This window comes from Sinohyriopsis cumingii, chromosome 7 (assembly GCF_028554795.1).
Source record: "Sinohyriopsis cumingii isolate HCF-2022 chromosome 7, ASM2855479v2, whole genome shotgun sequence".
Lineage (NCBI taxonomy): Eukaryota > Metazoa > Mollusca > Bivalvia > Unionida > Unionidae > Sinohyriopsis > Sinohyriopsis cumingii.
Genome location: NC_142967.1, coordinates 118,341,932 through 118,363,446, shown reverse-complemented (window position 1 = coordinate 118,363,446; position 21,515 = coordinate 118,341,932). Strand labels below are relative to the sequence as shown.

The 21,515-nt window shown below is 36.8% G+C and overlaps 1 protein-coding gene across 1 annotated transcript in view; it reads left to right on the top strand.

Moving 5' to 3' along the window:
• The window catches only part of LOC149796008 (apolipoprotein(a)-like), a 176,572-nt gene that overhangs the window by 67,132 nt on the left and 87,925 nt on the right, over positions 1-21,515 (top strand). Inside the window, exon 25 of the mRNA XM_089963911.1 lies at positions 3,606-3,720. Coding sequence (XP_089820037.1) covers positions 3,606-3,720 — 115 coding nt within the window. The remainder of the gene's footprint in view (positions 1-3,605; positions 3,721-21,515) is intronic.

The window sequence follows — 21,515 nt, the reverse complement described above, 5'->3', positions numbered from 1 at the left end:
CGATTATTTTTTTATCGGTTTGTTTATAGCTGATCAATTTTTTTTTAATCACATACTCGTCAATTTCATCATTAATAATTATTCTATCTAAAACAATCCGTCCTAGTTGGTTTATTTTTCTGACTCTAGATACGGCTAAATACACCAGATTAGACCATTCTACGTAATCGTCAACAATCCAAACTCGAATATCGGTTATGGTTAGTCCCTGTGAAGAGTGAATTGTCATGGCATATCCTAACGTCCACTGAGATTTTTCTGCATTCAACATATTATTGACAAAATCGATATCAACAGTGACAATATCATTCAATACAAGATTCTGCTTTCCTTGTCCTGGTATATCAACGTCAATATTCTGCAATCTGGTATCGGCTGGTCTGTAACATAACGGTACTGGCATCAGCGGAAAATTTTCTTGATGTAACTTAAATAATCTCTGCTGAAGCACGTCACGTATTATTTTTCTGCTAGCCACAATCAAATCATTTGGAGTCCACGTTGATAAGAAATTTTCCATGGATGTTTTTGGAATTATTTCTCGCATCACACTGCATTGAATTTTATTTGGTTGTAATCGAATTAATCTCTTAAATTCGCTCAACCGACCATCAAGAGATCTGTAGTCGGTGTTAACTTCCTCATAATAATCAACAAAATTCTTTAGCCATTCATGAGGTGATTCTCCATCAATAGGATTGGGTTGGCCGTGATCGCCGCACATAATTACCGCTGTGTTTTTTGTTAGCAACCAATCTAGAAACATCTTTAACGTTTTAACGAACACAGTGCAGATCTCATCCCATATAATTACTCTGTTCACGTATTTCTCTCCCATTCGCGAAGGAGTCCATGTACCACCATTGTATTTGAAAAAACTGTGGTACGTACATGAGTTGACGCCGCGTTGCCTCATCTCTCGTGCTAATCTGTGTATTGGCGTCAGTACAATTACGTCAGAATTCTTAAATAATTCTATAATTCTGGTTGTTTTACCTGATCAATCTGGTCCGTTCACGTAGACTGTCTTGTATCTTGATGCGGGATCATACACTGATGGTGCTGTCGAAATTTCTGATATGCTATCAGAATAATAATTATCCTCAACAGGTACATCGGCGTTTTTACAATACCATAAAATACGTTCGTCTTTTACTCGCCATGTACCCCATGAACCATCACCGGTTAATTTTTCCAACTCTGGTAGAAATTTTTCATCAACATAGAATGAATCAGTAGCTACCCTAACAGCGTCATTAGGGAATTTATTTATCATCGATAGCAGATTTATACTCGCGTACGCCAGCATTGACGATCTTAAATGAGTATACTGCGGTGACTCTCCCTCGAGATAGCTAACTACAGTACCTAATTTTGTTTCATTTGATAAATAAGCTTTTTCTCGGTCACAAAATATACCTCGCTCAGCGGTATCAGCGATTATAAAATCTAATTCAGCTTCATCCATGATCAATCTGCAATGATGTCGCTGACGATCGCATGAACCACCCTCAGTAAATTTTCCGATTATTTTTCCGCCTAAATCTTTCGCGTCGTCATGTTCAGTTGGTAGCCAAACGTCATTTTGTTTTTTATATGATACAATAGCCTCGCTGACCGTCAACGATGTCAACATCGCAGAATCTAGCATATATCTCAATAAAACAATTGGAACCCATTTTTGTTCTGAAAAATGCTTACCAAACCAAACGTAACATATCTTATGCAAACCATCATTTAATTTAAACGATACAACACGAGCGAATCCTGTCAGGGGAAAATCTGGCAATGATCCATTAATAGATATTCTGGTCATCTCATCGCGGGGATGGCCAAATTGAGTAAAATATTTACTGCACTCACCCATTCCGAGAAAACTACCAGGATAACACGCTATCATGTCAAATGAAATCATCTTCATAAGATTATACTCAGTATTCCATAATCCACCATGACCGTATTCGATATAGCTCTGCTGAATATCTTTAAGAAACTCACGTCGAGTTGGCTTCCATGAATTTTTCTCTTTCGCTGCGTGAGCAACAACAGATGGAATCGTGAAACAATTAACCAACAAATTTTCATCCGCAGAGTATATTTTTACCATTGCTGTCATCGAATCATGTAAAGATTCACTTCGATATAATTCTCCGTTAGGCCGTACGAACTGATCGTATTTCTGATCACTGGAAAACAACCAAATAGATACCGGGTCAGATTTACTTATTTCATGAATAAAATCAAAAATATATCCGCTGTAAAATTTAACAACGCGCTCTCGAGGAAAAATTGTTACCGCGCTGCTCCATGCATGTGAATTATGATCAATTATTTCTATGGGTTCTCCTCTGGATTTATACGCAGATGAGTATAAAATCTCGCCTGATATCGTTTTTACCGTGATGGGAAATTTTAATTTTGCCGATAACACAGCAACATCGTCAATTCATGCATCATCAGCAACAGATTCTGACCAAGCATTAATCTTTTCACGCCGCAGATCGGTTAACCCATACCCGCGTTTCGCGTTTGTAAAATGCTCTATTATTCGCTCAGCTACGCAATTCATCTTCGTGGACATCTTCATCTTGGCAAGATTCTCAACGGTGGGTTTATTTAATTTATATACACCATAAACAACCGCTGTGACAGGATAAGCTCGCACATAATACGGTTTGTCTATGCCGGTCAATAATCCTGGTTTAGATTTTTTACTCACCGTTACAGATTATTCCCGCTAATTACGGGATCGCGCTTGTCTCGAGTAATCTACACGTCATTTTCGTTGTATACAATGAATTTGATTCTGAGTATGTATTTGTCATCACCGAGTAAATAAATTAATTTTTTAGCTCTTGTATCGTTCATTGTATTATCTATATCGTTTGTTCTCCATGTGGATCACACATGAGCCGCTCCATCATCGTAGAATTCTTTCTTGGCGAGATCTACCTCAGGAACAACATACTCGATATCATCGAGGTCGAATATCTTCATATTATATTTTAGACAAATGTTTAATAAATAAAATGAACAATTGCAAATGGTTGATGGTCGGCTCGTTAAATTGTTGCAACAGGTCATGTAGAAAAGAATACTGTGGAATACATTTAGCTTATATGAAACTAGGTGGAGTTGGTCCGACCAGATGTATCAGATGTAACGTCGGAATACGAGGAAAAACACGTATTTGTTCAGGCTGTGGTGGGAAAAAATATAGAGAGCTAAAACGATATTACAATAAAAAATCACAAGATAGTGATCTCGCTATCAAGTGCGAAGAAGATTATCTAGATAGATTTTTGGACAAACTTTGATTTAGACAAATGGAATATTATATAATGATTACCATATTCAGGAAGCATCCGATCTATGATAACTAGGAAGCATCATGTGATGGTACAGTTAGAAATGTCAAAACGAAAAAATCTGTTGGTTGTGTTAATAATTCTGGTTATCTCAGATTTTATACCGGAGGTCATCCAAGAAAAACTTATCTTAACCATAGATTCATTTACGAATGTTTTCATGGATCAATCAAAAATGGATTAGTAGTTGATCATATTGATGGAGATAAATTAAATAATTCTATAAATAACCTTCAGGTTATTACTCAGAGTGAAAACTTACAGAAGGGTGATGTAGGTGGACGTAAAGTTTCTAAGGCAGTCAAATCAGTTGATATGGAGACTGATGAGGAGTTCTCATATCGATTTGGCTGTTGTGTCAAATTTAGTTATTATCCTCTCATATTAGATGAATAAAATTATTTAGAAATAAACTAATATAAATCATGAACCAAGAAAATATTGATGATATAATTAAATCCATTGATGTGCTGAAAATCAAAATAATTCCATTATCAGATGAATTAGATGCTGATAAAATTACTATGGATTTTGAAACGCTGATGCAGAACAAACAAGAAGGTAGATATACCCTATCGTCCGAATACAGATTCATAAAGAAAATACAATCTGAGATGTACAAATCACTCATTAACATCGACGACACGCAGATATCAGATTTTACTCCATTAGCTCGTGCGATTGAGAAGATCAGATCAGCGCTATCTGACGAGTATGAATCTAAAAAAATGATTGATACAGGCAGCTGAGAAAATTAATTTCTGAATAATTTATTTCTGAATAATTTTATTTCATTTCTGAATAAAATTTTTTCTAAGTAATTTTAAGAAAATCAGCCATTTTGGTGAAAAAATCGACCATTTTAAATGATTTTGTCAAAGAAAAATTATCAAAATGCAGATTTTTGTCAGGTCAAACCCCAAGCGATTCTCTAATTGATTTATCGATAAAATGCGAAAAAACGTCAAAATTAACCCCAAACCACTAGGAATTTATCAAAAAAACCATCAGTAATTGTTGATTTTTGAGCTAATTTTGTTGATTTTTGATGATTTATCGATAAATCAATTAGAGAATCGCTTGAGGTTTGACCTGACGAAATTAGCAATGTTGTGGATTTTTCTTTGACAAAATCATGTAAAATGGTCGATTTTTTCACCAAAATGGTTAATTTTTCATCAAAAACGGCCGAATTTTTCAAAATCTTCAGAAAAAAAACACAAATATAAAATAAAATTATTTTTTTGTTGCTATAATGACAAAATTAAGATTTTATTAGCAGATTAATGCTCAACGTCTCGCCACGTATATCTAACAAATTCCCAGATTGGTCAGTTAGTGAGAAATTCACTCTCGACAGTAGATTATTGTGACACCTCAAGTAAACAGGATTGATCGGTTCTTGCACAAGTAAAAATCCAGGTGGAGATGCTGGTGAAAACGAGTATAAAACAAACCCTTGTTTTGCCTGATCAGACACAGATGCATCTGCGCTGTAGCTGTACTCGACCATATCACAATTAAGATTAACCGCGACAACATTTGCCATATTTACCACATCAGGCGAAATGTGCCGTCCGGTACCATCTGGTGCATTATCGCGCTTAAGAATAGATGGTGGTGGTAGTCTTTTTCTCCACGCAGCGTGTAGTTTGGGAAACAGCTCATCAATGGTATCCTCGCGGGATTTATCTAATCTATCTGCGTTGTATCCTGGAAATTTAAAATTTTCTAACTGATCCTCAGTGATCGAGTATGCGTCTAAAAATTTTTGTTTATTATTTGATTCTTTTATTGCCCGAATTAATTTTTTATTAAGTCTTTTCATAGATGATACAAACCCTATCATAATTTCTATTCGTTTAATAATTTTATCACATGAACTTGTTATATCAAAAATATACTCCTGAAAATAATTTCGCAATTGTTGTAAATCTTCTTCATTATGAATTTGCTCATATTCATTAAATATTTTGATAACATCACTCAATTCATAATTAATACCTTTATCAAACATCCATAACATATCATCTTTTTTCTAATGATAAAATTTGATACATGATATCTGTGAAGATTATATTTACTTAATTCTATGATCATATCCTTTTTGACATTAACAAAATTCTCTCTCTTAGGTTCTGGTGGTGGTGGTGGTGCTGGCGGCACAACCTCAGGCCAACCTAGTACGGTTCTTATTGAACTTGAATAAATATCGACCATATAATTTGAGCTCACTTCGATAACCGAGGTCAGTGTTGGCTCGTGTCCAGATATCTTTATTCCAGGATCCTCTCCGGTTATATTTTTTATTCTCCATGTTAATTCGTCGCTGATTTGCTCAATCTGATAACTGCCTGTTTGTAATCCAACTACGTTCCAATCAGGTTTTCCATCGGGTTTATTTTTATTAGCAAAAACAATAGAATTATTCGACTGTAAATTTCCAAATGATTTGGATCTGATATTAGGCCAGCTGTAATAAACTCTCAACTGCGCTAGTGCTATTTCACTAATGGAAATAGGTGTTGGAAAAATAATATTGAACTCGGGCTTAGTCAAGCTCGCTGATATCATTGTTGTTTTTTGCGGATTTGTGTTTGTTGCTATCTGCGTCAGTAATTCTGTCATTATTTATATTGACGTCTTTAATCGTTTGATTGTAAATCTTAGTCATCAGTGCCAACTCTGTATCAGATACAATGCCGTCATTGAGACTTTCTGATAACATCGAGGATAATTTTGAATACGCCGCCGTCGCTGTGTTTAATTTATCTTTGTATTCGGTTAACTTTGTGCTGGTACATGAAGATATTCTTTTTGCTATTCTACCAAACACACCGGATAGCGTGGTAGTCACAGAAACAACGATGGTTATCGCTGCCGGTGCTATCATTCTTAACGCGGATAATATTATTCCGGTACCGACAACAACGGCAGATACAGAATAAACAGTAACATCAATTACGACTAATCTGTGCTGATATTTTTTTATTTTTGTTTGATAAATATCGATTATGTTTTTCAGACACTCCTGCCACGCACGAGCCTGATCGTATCGGTATCTGGACGCGCTCATTTTATATTAATTAGGATGTTTTTAATACAAACTCCAGCACGTACGAATAATTTGTTCTAGATAAAGCACCATCATTTGACTGTAATTCAAATACTGCTTCAGTATCCTTTTGTAATTCAACTGTTACCGGGTGAGGCGATTCAATTGATAGTCCAGCTATAATTACCCTAAATTTCATTGGACTAATTACTGATAAATCTGTATATGCCGGTAACAGCTGAAGTATATTTTATTGTATTATCTGTTCTTGTCCACGTTACAGATGTAGATGATGATACCACACGAACTACGTCATCGAATAATTTTTAATTTCTGAGTATTTTATACTGATTGCAGGTGATTTACTACCAAAAAATTCGAGAGTTATTTTGTTTAGGTCTAGAGTATTTCTTCTAAAACTTGTGAAAGCTGCGAATGCACTTAAATGTTGATCATACTCTTCACGTAAAATACCTAATTTTAAATTTACATCATCGACGTATTTTTTTGTTACAGCATCCTCACCTGCTGTTGGATCTTATAGTGAAGATATTTTGTTTTTGCCCATGTTAAGTTCTCATAATATTGTATTGCCTGTGATTTTTACATGATTATCGAATTTTGCATTAATATCGCGAGCATTTTCATTAACTTTTTTGATGGAGTCATCATTTTTTTTAATATCTTCCTTAGCAGTATTAAAATCACCTACGTGAGTACTGTATTCATGTCGTTTGATTATATCGCCTATCTTAACGTTGCTGATTTTTAATTTTCCATGCTGATCCTGAAAAATAACAACCTCGCCAGGATCTGCTCCTGCCATCGACAAAAGATTATTTATGTAATCTTTTGTTGCATATTTAGATAAATCAACATCGACGGATGTTTTTTTACTGATCGCGATGAGAGAGATCTACCAAAAATATCAACCATTATTTATACCTGATTGATCTAATTTATTAGATTTAGATATCGCATCGAGTATATTAATCGCCTCATCGCCGCAGATCGGAGGATCGGTTAGTGCTTGTGTTGGTAACGTAGAATACCATGCTGGTATATTTAATTGAGATATGTAATTAAGAAACTTACGAGGCGGAGCTTTTCCATATGAGTCGGCGCAGATAACCTCGTTTGGATTTATCGCGTAAGCAACCCAGTGAGTACCTGGACCGGTGTTTTTATCGAGATTTATAATTCCCGTTTCATATTTATTGGGACGAGCTGGTAATTGATCTCGCATGAATAGCCCTCTGAAAAATTTAATTTTTCTTTTTAGCGGCGTTAATTAGATCTAAATTTGACATCGGTGTTATTTTACTAATCGAAGACCTTTTCCGTACCATGAAGGGGGTGTTCCTGGTAGACGATAACCTCGACCTTTTATTTGCCGTATTTTCCACCGACTATCTTATTTACGGCTAATCCTCCTAGTGATCCAACAGCGCCTAACGCAACTGCTTTTGCTATAGCTGGTGCAGCCGCGGCGGCTATTGCGGGTAACGCAGCGGCCTTTGCTGCGATTAGCGCTGGTATCGCAGCTAACAACAAAAATCCACCTGTTTTTACCATATCTTTAATGCCACCAGCGGATAAATTAACCTGAATTCCTTTGTTACCTGATTTAGCTTTACTGAAACGTGCTAGCTGCTTTTTGGTTAGAGATAGCTTATTTGGTCCACCTTGAATTTGATCATGTTTCAACGTTAATTTTGTCCCGCAGGTTTTTGTGATACTCGATTGTAATTTTTTTATCTGACCCTGAGTCAGAGTTACGCTAACGTGCTCATACATTTTATAAATAAACCGGTTGATTTAAATTAAATTTTCTCCACAGGAGCGTCCATGATCCTCGTGCGACCACCAATACCCTAAGAATCATGGTCCTGTCGCTGAGTATAACAGCAATTGCTCTAAATTGAGCAGCACCTGCGTTGTTTATTCTTGCTTTAAAATGTATATCAACAACAGACTGTTTTATCAAATCCATATGCTCTAATGAAAAATAATAGATGGGGTAAAATGATTTAAAATCCAATTGAGATATCTGCAGACCGGTATCTATATTTTGATCTCGCCCCATAAAGCTCCATAATCGATGATAACCACGCGCCACAGAATTACCTGCGTAATCTAATGAAATTTCCTCGAGTGGTTCTTGATGTCCGTTTATTCGCAGTGAGATCTCGCTGGCATTAAAATTAGCAAAAATCATATGGGTTCGTTCTTGACTACCTAACCGATTAGGCGCTTGAAGAGCCATCAAGATATGTCGCGGTGCAGAAACACCCTGTTGTGATGCTATGTGCCAAGTAAAATTACCGTTGATGTTACTTTGAATGCTATCCGTAAATGTTGTCAACCAGGACATTACTGACTTACCACTCTGATTCATAAATGATAATAATTTTCTTTCTTCGCCCGCTGATGGTGTCATCGATGGCATCCACAGGGTTAGTTTGGTTAGTACAACCTTGCCGTCGTCAACGCCGGCTGCCCTCCAGATAGCATCGTTACTGTCACCCTTTCGATAAACGACAATTGTGTGTTTAGCTCCAAAAATAACCTTTCTGAAGTATCTGCAAAAACCAAAAATGTGAGATAATGGAATCGCGCATGAAAACCTTCGACGATCACCATCTAGCATAGATTTACGCGCAGCATATCCGAGGTTGTAAGTGCTAACGGTAAATGAAGATTTGTGAAAGCAGCACCTGGTCGTGGTACTGTTCCATCCACAGCATCAGTCGATGTATCACGATGCAGACTTTACTCCCCTTCCAAGCTGTATTGATGTCTTGTATTTAATAAATACTATAGAACGCCTTCTGCAGTTATTCTTCAATAACAAATAACGTTACAGCAATTCTTGAAAATTCTACTTAGCCTCATTTATAGCATCATTCATTTGTCCAATATGTTGTTGCCTACGCGAACCGATCCCACTAGTGCTTTCAACGTCTATGTTTCTATCATATACCTGTTATTTGAATTTTAAAGTTTACTCATTTTGTAATTGGCGGATCAGTCAATTTTGACATTGATGGGAGTTTCAAGATCCATAGACGATATTGTTCGATATAAATTGAGGTTATTTTGCTACGATTGACAGATCAGTGGGTGGTTTTGGCTCTGAATGATTCATAATTGATTCGGCCTCTTTCTTCGAGTACCTAATTACCTTTCATGACCACATAAACTTTATCACGCATTTCTTTAATGTCAAATCTGACCTTCTTAAAATTTCTAAATCGCGCCTGACAAGCTTCTGCTAAACTCTGCGGTTGCCTTCATGACTCTCTTAATGTCATAGCCACGATTAGCTATCTTAGGAAATGAACCCGATTCTAATCATGCTCTCATCAGACTTGCCACCTGTTCTACGATTTCTCTCTTGATATTCTTAATATCTTCCACACATGCAGCCGTCTCATTGGCAGTGTCTTCGATCTTTATTGATGGTTTATTCAGCGGTGCAAATATTTGTTTGAAGCAGATCTTTACATTCACGTCTTCCCGTGCGTATTGTTGTGCCGGAAGCTGAGCTTTGACACGTTTGCCACTAGCTATGAAGTAGCTGTGAATTTTCCGTTTATCGCAGGCAGCTTTTCGGCTCGCATATCAAGTCTCATTGTATGATTTTTGTGTTTGTTCAATTGGTTTTAGACAAGTTCTTTTCCTGACAACTGCCATACTTTACCCAAATGACAATGCAGCTCAAGTCGATCTTGATGAAACTATACCGCACAAATATATTTTGAAACTCGTCACATGAGTGGTCGGCCGCACACCCAGTCCATTAAATGCTTACAAGGTCATGACTGTCAATGCCACGAAATTTACCCTGATCGCTTATGCACATTCGTGTATAGTTGTGCTACATTGATCAGGTCTGTGTGTTTTGTGTCGGTTCTAGAATATATTCCCTCGGGGTTCTCTTGTGTTTCAAATATCACATCATATTACACAAGACGATTATTCGCGCTAAGGTCAAAATGGTCCATAGCAGGGCTTCTTCACGCATGAAGCGATTCCGTAATTTATTTTTGTCACGGTGTAATTGCATAGCAATATCCCTCGTTAACCATTACATAATTCGATTTAACGACAGAAGAGTTTTTCCTGCTCTAACCATGTCAATACTGAACGTGCGGACTGAGTTTGGGGAAATGTGTATCCGTGTTTGGGTAGCATGTGTTTGGCATGCGAAGAGACGTCGATAAAAGCAAAAGCAGTCCTTTTCAAATATGACGTATAGTTCTCTTTCGTGATGCTATTGAATATCATTTGTTTCATCACTCACTCCTGTCTTCATATTGAATGCGATGCTGCATGAAAGCACGTACCACAAAGTCAGCTGGATTTAAAACATGGGTTAAGCATGTTTTCACAATAGCGTCCATAAAATGGTCAAAACTGTCATACGCTATTAATGACACTTTCTGTACATAATAATCATGAAAGCACGTACCACAAAGTCAGCTGGATTTAAAACATGGGTTAAGCATGTTTTCACAATAGCGTCCATAAAATGGTCAAAACTGTCATACGCTATTAATGACACTTTCTGTACATAATAATCACGTTGAGCATGTAGTGTGTTTAAGTGAAAATGTTCATTAACATTTAATGTATTGGTAGTCATCATTCATTTTGAATTGATTAGTGATCGGAATAAAAAGAGAGAAAGACTTTTACACTATTGCCGTAGCTATGTCACTAAATCTCGTTACGGATCACTGCCATCTCACCTCTATCTGAGTGGGTTCGAGTCTCGGATCTGGCTAATGTGGGTATGTGATAAAGCTTGCCAGTAGCTTCTCGTGGGTCGGTGGTTCTTTCCGGGGTTTTCCCGGGTTCTTCCTCCACCAATAATACTGGCCGCCATGTATAGCCTATCGTGTGCTGAAAAATGGCGTTAAACCCTACAACAACAACAACAACAACATGTCACTAAATCTGAAAACTACCCGTATGTTAATAGAGGCAACATCTTTCTTCACAAATTAATAATGTAAGCTGTTTCCTTGTCCCCGTAAATTTCATATTAAACGTTTAGCCAACTGGTCTATAATATATCATTATCTCCGAACGTATTTGTCTGTTTCAAAATGGTGTTATTTTACGTCTTTCCTGAAGCTAGCAACTATACAATTCTTGCTGAAGTATATCTATTTCCAGTCGTTCCCCCGAATGCCTTTTACCATTCGATCTTTATTATATTTGACCAATGTATTGATGAATAGGTGACTGTCCTAACTGGACAAGTTATGCAGGTGACTGTCCTAACTATACAAGTTATCCAGGTGACTGTCCTAACTGGACAAGTTATACAAGGGACTGTCCTAACTGGACACGTTATCCAGGTGACTGTTCTAACTGGACACGTTATACAAATGACTGTCCAAACTGAACAAGTTGCCAGGTGACTGTACTAACTGGACAAGTTATACAAGTGACTGTCCTAACTGGACAAGTTTTACAGGTGACTGTCCTAACTGGACAAGTTATCCTGGTGACTGTCCTAGTTCGGCAAGTTATCCAGGTGACTGTCCTAACTGGACAGTTATGCATGTGACTGTCCTAACTGGAGAGTTATGCAGGTGACTGTCCTAACTGGACAAGTTATACAGATGACTGTCCTATCTATACAAGTTATCCAGGTGATTGTCCTAACTGGACAAGTTATACAAGTGACTGTCCTAACTGGACACGTTATCCAGGTGACTGTCCTAACTTGACAAGTTATACAGGTGACTGTCCTAACTGGACAAGTTTTCCAGGTGACTGTCCTAACTGGACACGTTATGCATGTGACTGTCCTAACTGAACAAGTACGCCAGGTGAATGTCCTATCTGGACAAGTTATGAAGGCGACTGTCCTAACTGGACAAGTTATGCAGGCGACTGTCCTAACTGGACAAGTTACTTTCAGTCTAATTTAATGAAAAATTACCTTTAATACAATTTAGAGACAATTTCAATCGCATTACTTTTATTAAATCTTTCTGTCCTAATAATTTGAATACGTAGTTCTTCGCATAGAAGAACTCATTTAATTTTGAGCCTGGCGTATCCTTTTCGTGGCGTAAGTCATTTGTTTTTCATGTATAAATAACTGCCCAACGTGCATTCCATCTAACCACTGGTTCGCTTCTATAGCAAATCCTGTGTAAAAACATTTCGGTAACCGAATGTCACATGCATTTTACCTTATTATGATTTTATTGAAACATCACGTGACCTTTTGGCCAGGAAAACCATACAAAGGAAAGTTCAATAAAGACTGTAGTTCCGTGAGATTACTCAATTTCTTAGATCAAAACAAAGGTAATTTTGATATAGACGTACACAAGATACATTTTCTGTGAGCGTGCAAAATACAGACATATAATGGCAATTTAGATGTCGTATTACACAAACCATGGTCTTTACAAACTGACACTCTAATGTATGTTATTACAAGTATTTGTTTCACAGCCCATTTATAATTTTAGCTATGACAGCATTTATTTTTATGAAGCTTGCTGAATAGCTGAACTCGTATTGTTATTCTGCCATGCAATGTTCTCCTGCATTCATGTCATATTTACCATTTTTGTTGTCCCTGTGCACCTTAAAAACGCATTCTCGTGTGAATATCGCTTAAAATGACCTATGTGAATCTAATATAATATCTAATAAAACGCTTAACTATTGATACGTTCACTTTATCTAAGAAATCCTATATATGCGTGCATTAGAATCTTGACTTAAATATACAAGCCTTCGATATTTCAATTTGATATCTTGCAAGTTTAGGAATAGATATGTATCCGATGATTTGGAGTTTACCGTGCCATCTAGCGGCAAAGACGACCACAAAAGGAAACCATAGCATTTACATATTGGACTGATCACGGAGAGGTAAGAGAGCCATCGAGTATGGGTCGTCTGGTTCCGTCGAGACACACTAGAAACACGACCATATAATAATGCAATGTTACGTACAATAACGTGGATCTATCGACGTTGCTACGACCTGCGAGGATCCAAAATCGTGAATGCAGGTAGCGGATTATTGAGTCCTCGTGACGTCTGAAGCAATACAAAAGACTGAAGGTGACATGAGGGATGAGAGCTTCCTTTTTAAGGTAAAATGTCCTGCACATATATGGCCTTCGTTTCAATCGGAATTTGTCGAGCACTCCCGAAGGGTACACACTATCCTCAAGACCCATAGGTGAAATGGCATCGGTTGTGGAGTATTGAGTATATCTGGGATGTAGTGAACTGGAAAATCATCTTTGTCGACATGGACACCCATTCGAAAAGTTCAAGACTGCAATGCGAATATTTGATAATCCATTATTCTTGCCCATGACATACTAGACGACACTTGAGATGGCCAGATGACCAGATTAATGATTAAACATTTGCATATGCACACTCCTGCCAGGATCGAAACATATTCGAAATTATATTTATCTCTAACGAAATGATATTCATGGCGCACTCGCAAGAGGCAAAATTCGTTCACTTCGAATGAAATCAGGCTGTGGATACAGTGCCCAAGGAAACTAATGATAGTCGGAATACGACTCTTCATATGACTATTTTCCCATATAATGCCTACTTCTGGACTTGCTCCTGGCGATGATTTGGTAGAAATCACTACGGTGGGTATCATAGTTTCCATCATGTTTGAAAACTCTGTCGCATTGATTCACTGCGCACAGACGCTAGTTCATCTATATAGGGAATAAGACGTCACATGCAGCTGTCTTCGGATTGGAAGACAGACTCCACACTGAAACTGAATTTTGTAACGTGCATTGGGATTGGTGAAAAAGCTCAATCCATTTCGATCCGCTCTTCACCTGCTCTCGTCGCAAGATGTGCACTAACGTTGAATTATCTACCCTCATATCGTCAATGCTGTTTCTCACGGACTTACCCATGTAGGTCAAATCATCATGGACAATCATCTGTATCACTGATACGAGCGCATGGGAAAGAAGAATTTATGTGGAGAGACAAGGTTTGTTTGAAGAGAGTCCTCGTCTAGGTCCAGAAGTCAGAAGAAGTTTGAGGAAGAGAAGAAGACCTATGCAATCCCATCTATGTTAACCAAATCGAGTTAAAAAAAATCAACGGCCCTTTTCAGGGCCACTCATATACCTCAAAAAGATTAATCTTAATTCTGTCTACAGTAAATTAGCTAGGATTATTATTTGAATACTGCTACAACATTACTGTGTTACAGAGCGCACACTGATTAATTTGCTGTTCTTTCAATATCATGATAAATTCAGCATCGAGATCAAAGTCGCGCTTTTTTTGTCACACAGTTTATGACTATTTCTCCTTACTATGTTATTGTCGATAACATCTCTATTTCCATTAGCATCTGTGAAGTATACGACAATTCTCCGCAGCAGAGATATTTTACTCACTCGAGACATTGCGAGATAAACTAAATGTGACGATTCGATACGATCATCGTCGATCCAAACATTCATACCAGAGATGGTTAATCCTTGTGATAAATGAATTTTCATCGCGTATCCTAGCCTTCATGGAGTTTTGTCCATGGTTAACGCGCTCTCAACAACACTGACAGGAACTAAGACAATATCACTGAATACAAGATTTTGTTTTTCTGTTAGTCCTGGTATATCAACGTCGATATTCTGCCGTCGCGTACCAACCGGTCGATAACACAATGGTACGGGTAGATTTGAATTTTTTTTCTTTATGTAACATAAATAATTATTGCTGAAATATATCATGAACTATCTTTAAAAATTCAACTATAAAATCAGCTGGTCCCCATAAATTCATAAACTTATTAACAGTAGTTTCTGAAATTATTTCACGCATTATTTCACATTGAATTTTATTCGGTTGTTGTCTGATTAATTTCTTATACTCTCTTAATCCTGGATCAAGCAATATTTGATCATCTGTTATTTCTTCATAATAATCTACAACATTCCTCAGACATCCACATGACGACAAGCCAACAAAAGTTGATGGTTGACCATGATCGCCATACATTATTACAGCAGTATATTCAGTCAATAGCCAATCAAGAAATGTTTGTCATATTTCTAATGAAAACAGTAAACACTGAATGATCAATACGTAACATTCACACATTGACACGAAACAGTTACATGTTGAAGTTGCTTGATGCAGATCACACTGATGACTAAATAGTTAAGAAAATGCAAAAACAATGGAAGCCTAACAAGAATAATTGCCGTGTCCACTGAAAACACAGCAACGGCACTTTTAGACAGGAAATATAGCATGCTGTGTTTGAAAGAAAATTCATGATAATATTTGGAGTACATATTTTTGGTAAACTACGTTTGCTATAAATTTAAATGAGACTGAATACAAACCCTTTATCGATTACCTAGTTCTCAAATGTACAACATTTTTGTACAAAACGGTTTGTTAGAGCAAGTGGATACTTACGGTTGCAAATTGAGCCTCATATATGCTGACATAAAACTGGACAAGTAGTTAGAGATGCTTAAGGAACGTTATTCCAAAATAAACCTAGATTAAATCATTCGATATACGAAAATCACACGGCAGACTCTCCCAGCCTATACATGTATGAAGAGAGAGTGATTGATTTTTCTGTATAAGTATCTCGTAGTGAAATTAGTTATATACATACAAATAGAAAAACATCCAGTAATAATAATACCGATACCTATTAGATGAATTAAAACATATAAGTCCAGGTAAATGATTCCAATGAAGCTTTAAGACTTTACTTAACCTCCATGATCATTTCATTCAGCAGAAATTTCAACTGGTACGTGATCAAGCTTACTGATGTAGATGACTGAGTCGATTATGGCATAGTTACGGGCAAGCTGATAAGTAAGTCAAATAATCAAATAAGCTACCCACTATACCATAATGTGGATGAAGATGCATTACACCAATGAGTCGCAATCTGCCTACCTAGAGCTATAGTTTCAATATCGCTAGGATTTCTCGATCGAATAGAAAATAAACTAGCATATACCTTTGTTTAAGCTTGTTTAATTGTATTTGGGCCTTAGCATCTATCTGAGAGAAACATTCGTCAACTATGAAGACAAACATATGTATTCACTGCAAATTACTATATTAAAACTTGTTAGATGTTAAACTGTTTGGTGACTAGAAGAGATTTCAAGGCATGATTTTGTTCATATAGCAGATAGCCAGTTTTCCCATCTTATATGCAAACTTTACAGATATAGTGTTTAATTTGATAAGCTTGTATAATGGTTCTAACTTAAAAATATAATGAAATGGTGCTTTTCTGATCAATTATTGAAGACGTAAGTGAAACAGTATGTAGTTGTATTTATATAGTTCTTATCAAAGAGAAATATTCATCACTCCAATTTCCTTTTCAGGGAAAACGTGTATCACATCCACACTAATACTAAGCACCTTTTCCCAAAACCTTCCACGAGAAAACTAATTTCAGCTGTTTACGTTAAGATGTGCAATCGTGCAGTTTGTTGCACTAGTATATACATCGTGGTATGACGAGCCTGGCACCATGTTGCACAGGCTAAAGAAAAAATGTCAGAGAGGTACAGAAAGTATTTTCCCTGTTGGTGGAGGAACGTGATGGCTCTGTTTCACTTTGGTGATATACAAACTGCAGATGTTCACTTGCTTTTACAATGCAGCCAAATCTACTATAGTTAAAGTAAATACTTTTTCGATATCAACTTGTCTTTGTAAAGAGAAGAGAGACAGAAAATTTGAGAGTAACAAAATACACCTTTGCAGATTAATGGCCATTTACCAGTCTACAAGGTATAGAAGAAGGTGTCTGGAGAAAGATGCCGAAACACATTTCCACGTGGAGATGCTTGAGTGGGAACACGTAATGGGAAAGTGCAGCTTTCAGGAGAATTGATAAAAGAACAGCCAATATTCCTGCCTCTGCTGGATCTACTGGTCTACGGCTAGAGCACTTGCTGGATCTACTGGTCTACGGCTAGAGCACTTGCTGGATCTACTGGTCTACGGCTAGAGCACTTGCTTCAAACTTCCAAACATGTGTCTGCTTTACAAGTGACCTAGGGTGCACAGCTATGTGCAGATGTTCTGATTATGAAAACCAAGCAACATGAGATGAAATAAATCAAGTACAGTTCCTCCGAGGAAAAACTATATGACGATGATAACGGTTTCTAAGGCATTATATAATAGATTGATATTTGGTCAATCGAGTGTAATCTTCAACGAGATATCACTCTAGCGTTTGTTCCCTTTCTAACCAAAGTTTCGTTTTGTTTTGTTTTTTTCGTTTAAGATCTGAGCACAAATACAAGCCCATCAAGGACTGCTGATTTAAATTCTGCCCGACAGAAAGGAAATACTGATAAAGTGTGAGAGATATTACGCAACGCTCACTTCACATGCAAGAAAATGACTGGGCAATATCTATTCTTCTCTGTCACAGAATGCCTGCCTTCCGTTAACGTATCCCAAGACACAAGTACATTCCCTATATAAAAATCATCAAAATATGAGACGACAGTGTAAATGGGAAATAACTCCGCCAACTAAAATTTTAGTAAAAGTTAGTATTTGCAAATTGTATATTAAAACAACGCGGTATAACAGTGCTGTCAAGAAAGACATTTGTATGATGTTTGGTATACCTGCAAGTGCAGATATGTCCAAATAATTACGTCTGCGTCTTATAATCCTTTGCACAATGTCCATTTTTGTCAACTCACGGTTTTTAATATCCACATTTGGTATATTTTGTTCCCAGCGAATGTGCATCTTTCGTCTTTAGCGCGTCATTCGAAAAGCTAACAATTTCTCCCTCACTTCCGCGACGCACATGTTTCGCAGGTGCACATATCAACACCAAATACTTATATCCTTTTATGTTTATAACCTTGAACAGACAATATACTTACCTATATTTGTATTCTATAGCATGGCGTCCGTTGTCTTGATCTTGACTCTGCTGTCACATCTCTTTGTCTTATCTGGCGTATTTCGTAACGTAGAAAACAATTATATGTCGCAATTATCGGATTTTATATATGCACATTTGGTTTTTATGTGTCTTCTCGTTTATCATTTCCATTTCTGAATCTGGATCCACGGTTTATTAGTCTTATTAGCTACGTGTCCCGATTATTTAACTGCTTGTAATATAGCTGCTTTTAGCCTCTACTTTGTGGTCAATGTTAGGTTAAACATATGTTTGTGATTTTCACCTGGTGTCATCCGCGTTCATTGTATGCAATCCTTTCTCAGAATCTAGTATCATAATTTATGTCTATACACATTGCAATAGGTGTTATTCTACTTCAGTCCCCTTGCCATGTCCATCACGTTACGAGCCGACGTTGTCATTTCATTAGCATTCTAGTCCACCAAAATGATTTTCACATTATTATTTGGCAACTAACCCAAAACGTTTTCCATCATAACTCTTCGATCCCGTCGTCAGTACTGTCTGTAGCTGATGCAAAGATTGGAATCGAACCAGGGTTTTTTTAAAAAGGTTGTCCGTTGAACCTAGCTGCGAGAATAAGTGCACTCACCAGATATTAACTAAAAAATGAGCACGTGGTTGTATGTATAGTACGCAATCTCTGTAAGTATACAATTAAATTACACGTTTACAAATTATCCCGGTTATATACACTTTTGTGATAATACCCACTCAAATATAAACAATTACGAAATCAAATAGGATTCATACACGATTAATGCCCATTTCTGTGTCAAATAGTTTGTTTTTACACAATTTTTACATATTTCATATATTCATTATTTCTATCTAAAATGATACATTTTGTATATAATTTACCAGTGTAGTTTTTCAATGTTCGTTATTAAGTATTTATGGGTTTAAAATATTAAATGTATTTTGCAAGTGTAACTTTTTTAAAGATATGCGAAAATTGTCCATAGCTATAAATATTTATCTTTTAACAAAAGTACAATATATCTATACAATGTTTAATAATCTGGTACCAAACATTGAAACTAATATCTCAATTACAGAACTGTCCATAATTCTTGCCCTCATTCGTGCTGAAAGTATAATTGTTGGTTTATACGTGAACATAATCAAATTATTATTATTTAAAATTAGTACTTGAATTAATTTAACACTAAAAAAGATCAAATTTGCATCCTCAGTTGATTTTGCCAAAGTATTGCTACAAACCATAATCATGGTATCAATGTGCTCTTGAATCTTTTGAATTCTATTTCCGTTTAAATAAGATATAGACTCCATTCCTGGTCGAACTTTCAACGTGCGATACCTTATATGTGCCAACAATGTCTGTCATAAATCCAAAGAACACACAATCGTCTCTGATAACCCCGAACTGATCTATTTTGGGTAGGTTTCACGCGATGGTGCCTCGCAGCTTCAAAACAAGACATTTATTGTCCATGTAGAACGTTTTGAAATTTCCAATCTCATTTTAAAAAATTCAAAGTTTGACCAGATGGCAAACCTCAAGACCGCGTCTGGTGTATACGAATTTGCGTCCGTAAATGTCAGCTAGACGTTAAATGTATCTCAGCCGTTTTTACAGATTTCGTTCCGACGGCAATTAAAGCACCCGCTTTCTCAGATGCGGAAGCAGAAGTCGCTAATGCAGGAATGGACATGTTACATCAATTTTTGCAATTCCGTCACCTATATCTTCTACAATAGCTGAGGCAGCATATTCACTGAATTATATCGTCACCTATAAAGATCTGTTTCGTCGATTGCGACTCTGCCGTCCAGACCCGTCCACAGCCATACTACGCTTTTCATTATTGTATTTGCAATCACGGAATCAGTTCTGGCTTGTGCCAGACGTTGTTAAACCACCTCATTAATGATTTTAGAAACCGTGGATGGCATAGTTGCTATAGATTGACGTGTCATTTATTGTGAAAACACAAACTTTTTTGATGATGCTCGAGTTATTATTCGTCGTAGTTGACCTCAAATCGATTAAACCACTTGCGATATTACGGATTGCCGGAATCTCAACTTATTAACAGTGAGTGCAGCACGTTAAGCCAGACTCAAAAGAACCTGCGTCGATCCTGTAAATAAACGACGAATAACATCTTCAATACTATTTCCTTATTATATGACGTAAGCATGCTTTCGCGCTTTAACAACACGCAAGAATATGTACCAGATTCATTGTATTTAATTGTCAGAGTCATGTGTAATGTCCAGGTGAATCGTTAACGTCCATAATCGAGATATATCGCGTACCCGTCCTGCTCCAAAGCATAAAACGGACATGAATTTGAATGCAAAGAAATCTGAGGCGAATTCGGTAACAATATGAGCAATATTAAACAGTGCGATTTGCCTGATGTGCCTGAATTGTCCTTTTAGTAGATTATACCGAAGGCCTCAAAGGCCAGATTGACCGGAAATATTGAGGTGATTTTGCAATGTCTTACGCAATATGATATCCTGATTAGTTAGGTCATGTGGTTCAGTTATAATTATCGGAGGAAATTTCACTAATATACTCGGGTCAACTGAGGTATTCTCAGTTATGGATGTACGATATCAAACTCATGCTGTGAAGTTTCGATTAAGACGGCAAATCCAAGTGTATCCTTCTGTTCGTGTACGTCGATTTTAGAATTATTGCCAATTTACTACGAACTCTTCCGTCGAATCTCTTAATTGATTGAGTTAATCACGTACTCGCCCGTTAGAAGTGCAATAACATTCGAGGCGGTGCCACCATCTGACAAAAACACAAGCAAGTTATTTGTGGGGAAAAACAACAATGGTCATGTTCGAAAATTAGTTCAATAATAATACAAGAACAACGATGCTAGTGAGATCTCAAATCCGCAGTAACAGATACAGCAAAAACAGCTTGAAAAGTGGTTTAAACAACGACACCATGATCATCACAATAGCTCTCGAGACTTTATTTACAAAGAGACGTTATATAGCGACTTAGACTTCACATATTTCATAAAGCAGTTCTTACCTCATTTTTGGTATTGTAATATACATCATCTACGTCTTTCTTCAATTCACGCATTAATGAATGCAACGTAAATTG